The sequence below is a fragment of the Balaenoptera ricei genome, chromosome 1, assembly GCF_028023285.1.
Source record: "Balaenoptera ricei isolate mBalRic1 chromosome 1, mBalRic1.hap2, whole genome shotgun sequence".
Lineage (NCBI taxonomy): Eukaryota > Metazoa > Chordata > Mammalia > Artiodactyla > Balaenopteridae > Balaenoptera > Balaenoptera ricei.
Window position 1 is genome coordinate 53,484,533 of NC_082639.1, and position 14,456 is coordinate 53,498,988.

The 14,456-nt window shown below is 41.2% G+C and overlaps 1 protein-coding gene across 1 annotated transcript; it reads left to right on the forward strand.

Annotated features, from left to right (window-relative positions):
- The first annotated feature begins 7,018 nt into the window (after positions 1–7,018).
- On the forward strand, positions 7,019–8,624 carry LOC132350059 (small integral membrane protein 10-like protein 2A). The gene has a single exon (XM_059899069.1). It carries the CDS (start codon positions 7,019–7,021, stop codon positions 7,217–7,219), a length of 201 nt encoding a protein of 66 aa, XP_059755052.1. The 3' UTR covers positions 7,220–8,624.
- Positions 8,625–14,456: the final 5,832 nt, after the last annotated feature.

The following is a 14,456-nucleotide window of genomic DNA, read 5'->3' on the forward strand; positions in this document are numbered from 1 at the left end:
GTAGACCCATTTCTGAAAAACTATATTTTTGTAAGTGAAATATTAAATATCTTGGAGGATCTCAATCTTAAGAAGGATCTCAGGGAGAATTTTCACATGAGACAGATATTTGATTCCAAATTATTCTGATCCAAGTTTTAGGGTTACAAATAATAGCTAATATACTTTGGACACTTGCTTCATGCTAGGCACTGTGTTAAGTATGTTTAATGTGCCTTATTTAATCTTCATATTAACCCAGTGAGTCACTATAATTATTCCAGTTTTAGAGATGAATCAATCAAGGCTTATTAAGTAACTTGCTGAGGGCTTCCCAGTTCTGAAGTGATAGAAGCACCCTTCAAAAGTTATATTTTTTTGAGTTTTAAGGATTGCTTTTTATTTAATATGATTTTTTATAATTACATAAAACATGAACATGTTTCTAAAGTCAAATCTATAAAAATATTGCCTCTATCCTCCTCCCCTCCGTGCTATTTCATCCTTTCCCCCACAGGTAACCCCTTTTTTATGGTCTGTCCTTCCAAAATTTTTATATATGTAAGCAAATATCTTCTCTACTTTGCTAAATTTAGAGAAAATAAAACCAAATAATGTTCTTGAACCTAATCATGTAGAGTGGAAGGCATAACCATGTAAAAACTATTCCAAAGTGACTTAAAACACAGTTATTTGATTGCTTTGATTACTTTGGAAGACACCAGGGGATCATCTCTCAATACACATCCGCACACTACGTTCTGTCTTGGACCCTGCTGCCTGAAGAACCCAAATGGCAACAGTAATAACACATTGAAATGCCTGGCTTTACCAGCAACAGAGCTGCTTCATTAAGGCTTCAATCATTCATGTCTTTGATTAGTAGCTCAAAACCCTGAGGTTGTCTTGAAAATATTTCAAGTAGCCTATACTTAAAGAAGTCGACTCTTCTTTTTTTGTGGTCTACGGATATGAGCAAAATAGTTTGTCTTGAGCATTTAGGATCAGCTGGATTCGTGTCACAGATCCTAGACCTGAAAAGTGATCCCAGAGCAGAGGGAACGTTTCCTGGTTTTCTTCCTTGCAAATTTTCACCCCAGGAGACAGATATCAATGTTGCCATGTGCTTCACTCATCAGCTCACAGAAGTAGACCCCGCAACACCACTGATGTAGCAATCTCTCTATGGATGCAAGTTTGCCCTTCAGAGAAATTCTAGGCCTCACATATACATTTGTATATTATTCCACATTGCCAAAAATTTCACACCGAGTGAACTTGAAGTACAAATCATTGCAAGTCTTGTTGCAGCTGCCATGTTTTTCCTACAACTGGGTTGTTAGGAGATACAACAGGCATCTGGGTTGTTAGTGACTGAGGATGGGAAATGCCACAGCTGGTCTATTGAGTGTAGAGTCTCTACTGGTTTAAATTTAGAAAAGATGAATATGTATAAGGGCTTTTGTGGCCTTGTTCATTACTTTGGTCCCTTTTCACATAAGATCTTGTATTCCTCAACCATGAATTCTATTAATATTAACCATTAATTCTATTAACTCATGGACCAAGAGTTTCCATGGTCAGAGAAGAAGTAATGTATAAATCTTAACCATTCTATTCATTTGCAGATGATTTCAAATTTGATCTTTATATTAGAGCCAATGGGTTATTTTTTCAAATGTCAACTTCCAATGGGTCTACCTCATGTGGTTGTCGGAAGGATTAAATAAGATGCTGCAGGTAATGTCCTTCTCACGGAGCCTGGCACATAGTGAGTGCTCAATAAATACTAGCTGGAAGCAGAGTGCACCACAGTTAAACCACTCTGGTGTTGGAGGGCTTGAGGGTGAATCTCAGCTCTACCACTCACTATTTTTATGACCTTGGGCAAATAAGTTGACTTCTCTGTGCTTCAATTGTCTCATCTGAAGAATAGAGAGAATGACAGTCTCACTTCAGAGGGTTATTGTAAGGAAGAAAACATTTCCATCAATGAACATCAGAAACATATGTTTGCATAAGTTAACATGTAAAGCACTTTTATTAGGACCAATGGGATAAAAACTGAAGTGATCAAAATGGTTTTATCAGACTATGCCCACAAAGTGTTTATTTAAGGTATTTGTCATTTGTATTGTACTGCCCAATTTTTTTTTAAGATTACAAAAAGAATGTTTAATAAGATATATCACAGAGTATTATCAATTTAGGAAAAACAGTGAAATAGCAATAAATAAGAAATGAATTATATTATGGCAAGAGGATTGGTTTGGAGTGAAGGGAAGGCCAAAGAGTATAAAATGGCTATTAAATGTTGGCATTAAAGCATGATGCATTTCATTTTATACTATGGAATCTCTAGTCTAATCTTTTTTTGAAAGTCTTCCTGAAAGAGTTGAGGTAATGACAATCTCAGGCTTTTCTTGGCTTATCTTCCCATAAAGCCTTCTCTCAAACTTTGAATATCGATTGTCAACCCATTTGGTAACCAACTTTTTTTTCAACAAATATTTGTACTGCTTAATTTTTATTGTTGTTGTTGTGTACTGTTAACACTTATCAGATGCTTACCATCCATGTCCCAGGCACGCTGCTGGGCAATTCCTAAGCATTGCCTCATGTAATCCTCTCAACATTCCCCATAATAACAGGTAAGGCAACTAAGACACAGAGCACATAAGTGACTTGCCCAAAGATCAGCCAGCTTGAACCACAGTGTGTCCTACTCCAGACCTCTTGCATCACTTTATTCTATATCTTACGATAGTCTAAAACCATTGCTAACAAAAACACGTGTACAATAGAATGCTAAAAATAAATAAAGCCTCTGGGAAGGAGGCCAATAATTGAGACCGGAACCTCGGATAAAATAGTTATTGCATCAAGCATTAATTTAGAGCTAAGCTTCCCAACAACCAAGGCAAAACAGAGTACATAATGTGTCATACGGTATCTGATTTTAAAAGAAAGCCATGCTCTTCCTTCCCTCACCCTGAACCTGGAGTACTCCTACTCATTTCTTCATCAATAAAATCTAGTAAACATCTACTTTTGCCATACACATTTCAGTCCTTCAAAAGACACACTAGTCCCTGACACCAAACTCTCAGCTAAGTTTACGGTGTGGTTTTTCATAGGACAGATATGGGATGACCTGTTGAACAATGTCTTCATAAGAGCTGGTGCAGAAGCTGCATGACCACAGTCTGAGTGACCACTTCTGGTGTCAGCCCTCGATAAAGGCAGATAGTGAAACCGAGGGGGGCTCTGTGGGGCTCCTGGGCATGGAGGCCTTTTTGTCCCCCGTTTCTTGTAGGCTAGACTCCAGCCTCCATGACCTACCCTGAGTTCCGGAGGGCCGATTCGAACAGCTGCTAAACAAGGGAGGAGCAGCCAACAAACCACTTGCAGCAAGATTAAAGGGACCAGAGAAGCTCATCAAGATTAGGAAACGACCACCTGCGATGAGATGAAGGGAGTGCAGGCCCTGCACACACCCTAATCTTGTCAGCAACCCACCCTTGAACTATTGCTGTAAAACGCCTCATCAAATCCTCCTGGGTGAGGACATACACTTTTTCAGGGCAGGAGCCCTCTGTGTCCCCCTTTGCCTGGCAAAGCAATAAAGCTATTCTTGTCTTTCTTTTTTTAAAAATAATTAATTAATTTGTGGCTGTGTTGGGTCTTCATTGCTGCACGCGGGCTTTCCCTAGTTGCGGTGAGCGGGGGCTACTCTTCATTGTCGTGAGTGGGCTTCTCATTGCGGTAGCTCTTTTGCTGTGGGGCATGGGCTCTAGGCATGCAGGCTTCAGTAGTTGTTGCACATGGGCTCAGTAGTTGTGGCTCGCGGGCTCTACAGCACAGGCTCAGTAGTTGTGGCGCACGGGCTTAGTTGCTTCACGGCACGTGGGATCTTCCCGGACCAGGGCTCGAACCCATGTCCCCTGCATTGGCAGGTGGATTCTTAACCACTGCGCCACCAGGGAAGTCTCAACCTATTCTTTTCTACTTCACCCAAAACTCTGTCTCCAAGATTCAATTCAACACTAGTGCACAGAGGCCGAGCTTTCAGCATCAGTAGCAGCATATTCAATCCATGGGTCCTGGTAGGGTTAAGTACCACAGGGATCTTTGCATGACCACGAAGTACTATGATCTGTTCAACTGAAAATAACCAATGAAGCCATTGTGTAAGATAGCGCATTGCTTTATACTGGACTTGAATATGTATAAGGAGTAGCAGGCCCAAAGATTTAAGAGGAAATTATGGAAGAAATTAAAATTTTTTAAGCGTTAAATTCTATCCATTGAGGTAATATATTTTCCTGAAAATTGGGGAAAACTAGATATCAGTAGCAGAACATCTTGACACAGCCATATAAAAGTAGTGAGCATAAAACAAAATTACAAGTGAGAGGACAGAACTCCTTGATGCCTCCCTTGTTCATGGGAGTGTGGCTGAAGTTTGGTGGTCAAAGCAGGGAATGAGGAACTGGCCAAGCCAGAGGAGCCCAGAGCAGTGGGCTGCTGCCCTCCAAGTCCCTGGGGTGGGGGAGGAGCATCCGGACTCAGAAGTCAGCCTCCTTCCATAGAAGGGATTCCATGCTGTACCATCGTCTAGGTATTCTATTTCTTACTCTGCCTTTGGGCCCAAAAGCAGCAGGCTAATGTGCCTTCTGTATTTCCAAGACAGGGTAGCATAATGCAGCATTTCCCAAACTTTGATGAGAAAAAGCTTTGTTGGCAGCACACCTATTAATATCTCCAGAACAATGTTCCTCGTGACACACTGATCTAATGTAATGTGTATACATAGGTGAATAAACTCTGGCCAATGTTTAAGATAAGGGAAATAATCCTTGTATTATGCTTTCATCTTGCTTTCAATTTTAAACGTTGGTTTTTCTTTAAACAAGGCCTTCTGACTCACTGAAGCTCTTTGTGCAAGGAGGTATGTTTGCATTTCAAAGTCTCATGTTTCCTAAGAAAGCCAAGTTCTGAAAACACATTTTGCTGTGATAAAGACTTTTCTGAGATTATAAAGCTAAACAAAAAGTACAATGAATTTAAAAGTTCTTTCTTACCATGGATTTAGCAGCAAGAGACCCCAAAATACTTATTTATACAATCTTCTTTGCCTATGAATCCACTGGGCAACTACATAACCAACAGGTTAAATAAACACATATAGTTGTACATATGTGGGTGGGTTCATGGGTAGTAACTGTAGGGTATGTGTCCTTCAGGAATATTAACTGTTCTCCTCCAGCTGGGTGACTTTGACAAGCCATTTCCTACGTATATTTCAATCTTGCCATCTGAAAAATGAAGGTGTTGGATTATAGTGTTTTTAATACTTCCTCAAAGATGAGAATCCCGAGAAGTAGTGGTTAAATATTGAGATTACTAAACCCTCTATTTGAACTTCTGATTAAATGGACCTAGGTTGTTTGTTTATTTTTTGTTTGTTTGCTTATATGCTTGTTTGTTCATTTGTTTTTAAACAAAGGCTCTAGGTCCTTATCTTAAAGGAATTTGAAAACTTGATTAGGTGACTCAGGGACTGTCCATCTCTGCCATTCTATAATTCTATGACTCAGTGAGGTGGGAGATCCACTAGCCCCCTCAACAGAAGCTTACTGTAGTTAAGATGAGACCTTGGCCTTCCCTGGTGGTGCAGTGGTTGAGAGTCTGCCTGGCAATGCAGGGGACACGGGTTCGAGCCCTGGTCCGGGAAGATCCCACATGCCACGGAGCAACTAAGCCCATTCGCCACAACTACTGAGCCTGTGCTCTAGAGCCCGCGAGCCACAACTACTGAGCCCGTGTGCCACAACTACTAAAGCCTGCACGCCTAGACCCCGTGCTCCGCAACAAGAGAAGCCACTGCAATGAGAAGCCCGCGCACCGCAACGAAGAGTAGCCCCCGTTCGCCGCAATTAGAGAAAGCCCGTGCGCAGCAACGAAGACTCAACGCAGCCAAAAATAAACAAATAAATAAATAAATTTAAAAAAAAAAAAAGATGAGACCTTGGGGGACTTCCCTGGTGGTGCAGTGGTTAAGAATTTGCCTCCCAATGCAGGGGACGGTTTCGATCCCTGGTCAGTGAACTAGATCCCACTTGCATGCCACAACTAAGAGTTCTCATGCCACAACCAAGACCCGGGACAACCAAAAATAAATAAATTAATTAAATTAAATTTTAAAAAAAAGATGAGACCTTGGGAAATTTCTCTTTCTTACGTTCTCCCCCATGAAGAGTGGCATCTAGATAAGTTTGTGTGAAATAGATATCTACCTCTCATAAGTCAAGGAGATGATAAGCCCTATGAGAACAACAAACCCTAGTTATGTGGTGGTTATTAAAACTGTGAACACTCTTCCCCTTAACTCTCCTGATGTGTTCTCTTAAATAAATGTCCCACTCAGGGTCCTAGCATCTGTCCTCCTCCCCAAACCTCACGGTGATAACTTTCAACATCCAGAAATGGTTTGAGAACCGCATAACTCCATGACCTGTTGTCAAAACTCAAACTCCTAGAAACACCAAGTCTGATCACTTACTTTTTCTTCTCTGGAAGCCAGTTAATCCCTCTGAGACTGACCCAACCATTTCTGGGAACTGGTTGGAAAAATGAAGTCTGGTTTTCCAACCAATCCTTTGAGATAATCATAAGACAGAAGGCTAAAAGGTCCTGTGACTTTAGTTTCTCTAAAAGAAAACCTATAGGACAGCACCCAAACACAATCATCTCAGTTTTAATTTTTAAAACTTAAGTTGCACCTTCCCCTGTCCAAATCAATGATTCATGCAGGGAGGAAAGCAGCATCGTGTTTTGTTGCTGAAAGACTGTAATCTCCTTCTCTGAACATCTTTAAGAACAGTGCTGGGCGGCGGCCCGAGCGCAGCCAGAGGAGGAGGAGGACGCCCGCCCTGCACCGCAGCTCGCATCTGCGGCCGCGCGATCCACCTCCCGCGCCACTTCCCCCGCGTGCGTCCCTCTGGCCGCGGAGCCGGCGAGAGGCCACACCAGACCGATGGCGGCGGCCCTGTCGGGCCTGGCTGTACGGCTGTCGCGCTCGGCCGCGACCGGCGGCTCGTACGGCGCCTTCTGCAAGGGGCTCACGCGCACGCTGATCACCTACTTCGACCTGGCCTGGAGTTCTGCGCATGAACTTCCCCTACTTTACGTCCTGGCTTCGGTGATTCTCAACGTGCGCCTGCAGGTACATATTTAGAGCAACTAACTTGTGGCACTGTGGGGGGGTGCCCAGCAGAATGGCTGAGCTCCACCCACCAGCTCACCCGCCCTAGAGCAAAGCGACCAGCTCGCCTCGCGCACACAGACTTGCCAGCCGGTCTCGCCATTGCCCCATCTTTTCATATAAATGGGCGGCTAGAAATCATTTGCTGAAAGCCTGCAATATAACCAAAAAAGCCTAAGATATAATTAAATGTTGAATCTCAAGGAAATAGCTAATTCAAAGAACAGAACTTAAAACTCTGAAAATCCTCAGAAATACTTGAGAAGTTCTTGCATCCATAAAACAAAAGACAACACCGAATGTAGGGAAATGACAATAAGCATAGGATGCCCTAAGGGGGAAAAAGGAAAAGTTACTAACAACTTAAAAAACGATAAACTGTACAAGAATGGTCAAAATAGGAGACAAATCTTCCAAATTAGAAAAAGAAGAGAAGAGACTTCCAACTGAATGGAATCGATTCTAGGCAACAGACGGATGGAGCTAGACAGAGGAAATTTACAACATGATCTGGAAGGCATACATTTCTTCATCCCAAAAGAAAAAACAATGGCAAACAGAACCTACTGGGAAAAACAAACATTTCAAACTGTACAAGGAGAGCATGCTTCACATATGAAGCAACCTCAGATGTGGCCTGTTTTTCAGCCGTTGCCTGGAGTGTGAGAAAGGGAATCTGAACGCTGGCATGTGGCTCAAGACTCTGCAGTCACAGAAAATCCAATCATAGGGTTCAACTTTGCTATTCAGTGAACAGTGTTTAAATAATCATTGCGATGGAAATATTAGTTACGCATTTTCATTTTTAGAGTAAATCTCTAGGCAAAGCAGGGGAGACAATTATAGTTACAGAACAGAGTGGGAATGTTAACCAACTTTGACAAGTACAGGCAACAAGTTGGCAGGCAGAGAGGAAGAAATGGAATAGTGGTGTTATTCTCCTAAACTAGGAAGTCCACATACTGTCTCTAGTTGAAAGAATATGACAGATTTAGGGGTTAGATTTTTTTAAGTGAACAAGGTAACCAACAAAAGAGTTAAAAATAGTGATACAACCAAATGGAGGGGGGAGGAAATCCAAGGGGACAGCAGGAAGTCAGCAGAAAATGCCTCATGTCATCAAGTTAAGAAATAGTAAGAAAAGCATATTATTAGGAAAAATGGAGTTAACCTCTAAATAGACATGTAAAAGTTTTTGCCTCTGGGTTGGGAAAGCAAAAGTTGAGAAGGGTGGATGGGGATTTACTGCTTTTCATTATATGTCCTTTTGTACTGGTTGATTTTCCTAAATCCCTTATATGCATGTATTACTTTGATTAAAAGTTAAAACTTATTAAAAATGAATTTACTGCAATTTTTAAAAAAAGAGTGTTGATCAGAGTGAGAGAAAAGAATTGACCCTAGGGAAAGGAAATATAGATATGAGACTGATGAGGTTAAGTAAAAATCCTGAAATCCTGAATTTGAAATGCCAAGTATCAGTATGAACTCATGATATATATATATATATTTCTTTTTAATAAATTTATTTATTTTTGGCTGAGTTGGATCTTTGTTGCTGCTCAAGGGCTTTCTCTAGTTGCAGCGAGTGGGGGCTACTCTTCGTTGCGGTGTGCGGGCTTCTCATTGCGGTGGCTTCTCTTGTTGCAGAGCACGGGCTCTAGGCGCACGGGCTTCAGTAGTTGTGGCATGCGGGCTCAGTAGTTGTGACTCACGGGCTTAGTTGCTCCGCGGCCTGTGGGATCTTCCCGGACCAGGGCTCGAACCCATGTCCCCTGCATTGGCAGGTGGATTCTTAACCACTGTGCCACCAGGGAAGCCCAACTCATGATATATTTTATCTTAAAAAAACAAAATGTATTTTCTAGCTCTGTCCATGGAAAAGGCCTAGAAACAATGAACCAACCAAGTAGAATAAAGACATGTAGTACACAGATTGTGATCCTTAAATCCTATTTTCCACCAAAAAGAGCCAGGGCTCCTTGGAGAAATGGATGATTCCAAATCTAGGGTAGAAAATTACACGGCAAGCTTGGATTGTGTTTCCATGCTAGAAAGCAAGGAAACTATTAAAGACCACTAAGATTATGTCAGAAGGACTTGGGAGCTAACTTAAAGAGGATCCCACTAGTCAAAGATGGGACAATTTGAGCACTAATAAGAATAATCACTGTAATGTATGGAAACCATCAAACATATTAAAAATCCATGAATTTATTATGATGTGCTTAAGTCTTCATTGGTCAAAAAAAAAAAGTGCACTGGTCATATTTGGTGGACCCTAGGGAATCAACTCATTATTTTGAAAACTTGTAAATAAAGGAAAAGAATCAAGCACTTAGCCTCTTTGCTGTACAATCTGTAATTCAGCCAAGTAGTGGATTAGGAGAAGTTTCTCTTTATAGATTATAGAGTATTTCAGCTAAATACATTGTAAAGGAATGATATAATTTGACTATTGCCAACTTACACTTCTTAATGTATCTATATAATGATCATCAGTAGCTGCTAATATCACAAACAAAGAAACAACCAGACTATTCGTCTCCTGATGGAAATATACACCATCCAGGAAGTATTCTTGCCAACAAACTCAAATTGGAATCTGATTAAGTTTCTAGATCTAACCACAAATTTACAGGACATACAGGGGTCAGAGAAAGATGAAAGCAGGAAAATACAGACTATATGGAAAACTTTATAAGACACTGACCCAGTTTCCTCAATGAATAAATTGCAAAGAAAAGAAGAAAAAGGAAAGAAGGTGACTTTTAGGTTAAAATAGACAAACATATCAACTGTTCAATGCGTGGATTTCATTTGGATCCTGATTCTAACTAAAAATAGTAAACAATTATGAGACAATCAGGAAGTTTGAACACAGGCTAAATATATAATGATATTAAGGACTGTTACTTTTTAAAAGTGTAGAAATCATTCTGGTTGTGTTAAAAATAGTTCTTATATTTTAAATACTCACACCTATTTATGGAAAAATGATATAATACCTGACATTTGCTTCAAAGTAATCTGGCTTGTGGGGAGTAGAGAGTACAGAGGGAAGCTAGATGGGTTATGAATTGATAGTTATTAAGCTGGATGATGGTTACAAGGGGTCTCATTATGCCAGTCTCTCTACTGTTGTATACAGTAAAATTTTTCCAAAATAAAAAAAAGGATTGATCATCCCCTCTCTTGGAAGGATTCACCTTGCACATTCTTTTCTTTTTTTTTTTTGGCCGTGTTGGGTCTTCGTTGCTGCACACAGGCTTTCTCTAGTTGCAGCGAGCGGGGGCTACTCTTCGTTGCGGTGTGCAGGCTTCTCGTTGTGGTGGCTTCTCTTGTTGCAGAGCACAGGCTCTAGGCGCATGGGCTTCAGTAGTTGTGGCACGTGGGCTCAATACTTGTGGCTCGTGGGCTCAGTAGTTGTGGCTCGTGGGCTCTAGAGCGCAGGCTCAGTAGTTGTGGCGCACGGGCTTAGTTGCTCCAGGGCATGTGCAATCTTCCCGGACCAGGGATCGAACCTGTGTCCTCTACACGGGCAGGCGGATTCTTATCCACTGCGCCATGAGGGAAGTCCCTACCTTGCACATTCTTGAAGGTGGCCAAGGAAGCCACCCTTTGTTCTCATTCCTGTGGGATGAGCTATGCATGGAGATGGCAGAAGCAGGATGACCCTGCTTTATTCTTTCACCATATTGAGGTGTTTCAAAATAAGTGATTTGAATAAACATTCAAAAGCAACTTTTTCCAACATCAACTTATTGCAGTTATTTGAGGTGGGGGTGGAAGGCCACAGAGGACCATGATGTCAGACTCCAGAACACAAATTTTTTCCCCCTAACATGATTTAAAACTCAAACCATCTTCACATGCCTTTCTGAGGCCAGAAGGACAATCCTGGGCTCTTGGCCAGAGCCAACCCCCCACCTTTTCAGGACCAGTGTCTTTCCTCTCACTTCTTTAAAGAACCGAGAAGAGCAGAAAAACCTGGAAAACATTATGCACCTTTGACAGAAGTAAAATAAAAACATACTGTGTCAATTTCTCACAGACACTGTAGTCAGAACCTCATTTTATTTTCAGATGTGTGGGAGAGTCTTCTGTTAGATGCTCAGTCCAGCACAGCAGGGAGAAAACAGGATACACTGTAACTAGGTTGTAAATAGATTTAAACCCCTTGGGTCACCCTGCCTTTAGTTTCCTAATGCCCCGCCCCACAACGGAATGACAGGGCCAATATCCTCAATCTCAGAGGTTTTCAAAATTTCGTTCTTCACACAACTCTGGAATTTCTTATGTGCACAGACTAAATAGAAACAAAGCCAAATTCATGACAAATGACTTTTTAAAAACTTGAAATAAAACAAGCATTTTTCTGAACAGGAAGAGTAACAGACGCAAAGAAAGCCACCCAAATTGTTTTCTTCACATGCTAAGCTTCATATCTGTCCTTCACACTTATTCCGGATCCACGTTGCCGTTTTCATTAATTTGCTTGTGGATTTGAACCCACTTTGATTCCCATCCTGTCCATAAAACCTTCAGTCTCTCTTGAGAACCAAGGTCTAGGCTGAGGAAGTTGCAGTTAGAAACAAAAGTGAGTTAATAATACCAGGCAAAAAGTATTAAGTAAAGCCTGCTAAACTTTCTTCATGCCTTCTTGCTTGTAACGCTTGCATGACCCTCTGAGGTAGCTGCTCTTATTTCCTCCATTTCACAGTTGAAGAAACCAAAGCTTCAAAGGGCTACAACTAGTAAGAGACTCAGCTATGACTGGAACAAATTTCTGTTTTACTCCAAAGCTCAGGCCTGCAATCACTGCGATAAGCCTTTTACCAGGAAGCTTTGGAAGGGACTTAGCTATTTATGTTAAAAGTAGCAGAACTTTGTAGGGAAGATGCCAAGGCAGTAAGACAGAGTAAGAAAGGGTACAGGCTGCTTCGTATGACTGTGCATATTGTGTACTGCACAACTCCAGGGGGCGCCACTCACACTATTGTTTATGGAAGTGGTGCCTTTGAAGTTGTGCTGGGCACCACCTGCTTGGCCATATGCCTTTAATGGGCATGGGCCTTGAAATTTAAATAAGCTCCTCTGATCTTTGACCTTCATTTCATTTCTCTAAGCTTTAACTTCATCACGTGCAAACTGGGGCTGCCAATAAATGCAGAACAGGCAATACTGCTAAGATGACTGTACCCCAGTGGCTATTAGAGTGGTTATGAATATACAGTTTATGAGTACTGTGCCTAGAAAGCAACTTCTCCCAGAGTACTCTTCCTAGGGGGGTACAATTGGGTTTGGCCAAGTGCAAGTCTCCTTCTCCTCCTCCTGAACCTCTACAGGCAGGAGTGCCAAGACCTCAGTCTTTGAGCATCTTCTCTGCCTATACTCATTCTCAAGGTGATCTCATGCAGGCCCATAGCTCAAATGCCGTCTAAAGATGATAACTCTTAAATTTTACCTCCAGCACTATGCTCTCCTTGAGCTTCAGATCTTATGTCCATCTTGACATTCCCATTTGGACATCTAATAGGCCCCTGAAACTAACATAATTTAAGATATCCACACAAGCGACAAAACCAAACATAAATATATGGGACTACATCAAACTAAAAAACTGCACAGCAAGAGAAATGATCAACAAAATGAAAAGGCAACCAGTGTAATGGGAGAAAATATTTGCTAAATACATTATATATAATAAGGGGTTAATACCCAGAATATATGAGGAACTCATATAACTCGGTGGTAAAACATAATTCAATTTAAAAATGGGCAAAGGGACTTCCCTGGTGGTGCAGTGGTTAAGAATCCGCCTGCCAATGCAGGGGACATGGGTTCGAGCCCTGGTCCGGGAAGATCCCACATGCTGCGGAGCAATTAAGCCCGTGCGCCACAACTACTGAGCCCACAAGCCACAACTACTGAAGCCCGTGTGCCTAGAGCCCGTGCTCCGCAACAAGAGAAGCCACAGCAATGAGAAGCCCATGCACCGCAACAAAGAGTAGCCCCCACTCACTGCAACTAGAGAAAGCCTGCACACAGCAACGAAGACCCAACACAGCCAAAAATAAATAAATTAATTTTTAAAAAAATGGGCAAAGGACCTGAATAAACATTTTTCCAAAGAAGACATACGAATGGCCAACAGGTACAAGAAAAGGTGTTCAACAGCACTAATCATCAGGGAACTGAAAATCAAAACCACAATGAGATACCACCTCACAGCTGTTGGAATGGCTGTTATCAAAAAGACAAGAGATAAGTGCTGTTGAGGATGTGGAGAAAAGGGAATCCTTGTAGATCATTGGTGGGAATGTAAATTGGTGCAGCCATTATGTGCCAAAACAGTACAGAGGTTCCCTGAAAAACTAAAATAGAAGTGCTATATGATCCAGCAATCCCACTTCTGAGTATATATCCAAAGGAAATGAACTCACCGTTTCAAAAAGATATCTGCACCCCCCATGTTCACTGCAGCATCATTACAATAGCCAAGACATGGAAACAACCTAAGTGTTCATCAGTGGATGAATGGATAAAGAAAATGTGATACACACACACACACACACACACACACACACACACACACACTGGAATATTATTCAACCATAGAAAGAAGAAAATCCTGCCTGCCATTTGCTACAACATGGATGAAACTTGAAGGCATTATGCTAAGTGAAATAAGTCAAACAGAACAAGACAACTAGCATATGCTCTCACTTATATGTGGAATCCTAAAAAAAATCTTTTAAAAATCATAGGAACAGAGAGTAAATTGGTGATTGTTGAGGTTGTGGGGGAAGAAATGAGGTGAAAGTGGTCAAAGGTACAAGTGTTCAGTTATAAGATGAATAAGTTCTGGGGATGTAACGTACAGCATGGTGACTATAGTTAACAATATTTGAAAGTTGCTAAGAGAGCAGATTTTAACACACACACGCAAAGGTAACTGTGAGGTGACGGATGTGTAACTAACCTTACTGTGGTAATCATTTTGCAATATATGTGTATATCAAATCATCACATCGAGAATAGATCATTGCTTATCTTTGCTAATAAAATCATGCAAATATTGCAAAAAAAATCATCACGCTGTACACCATAACCTTACACAATGTTATATGTCAATTATATCTCAATAAAGCTGGAAAAAAATAAACTCATTCAAGTTAAAAAAAAAAAAAAAATCCAAAATGGAACG

Excerpts from the sequence above, each read along its gene's own strand:
- LOC132350059 (XM_059899069.1), top strand. The coding sequence starts at position 7,019 with ATGGCGGCGGCCCTGTCGGGCCTGGCTGTACGGCTGTCGCGCTCGGCC.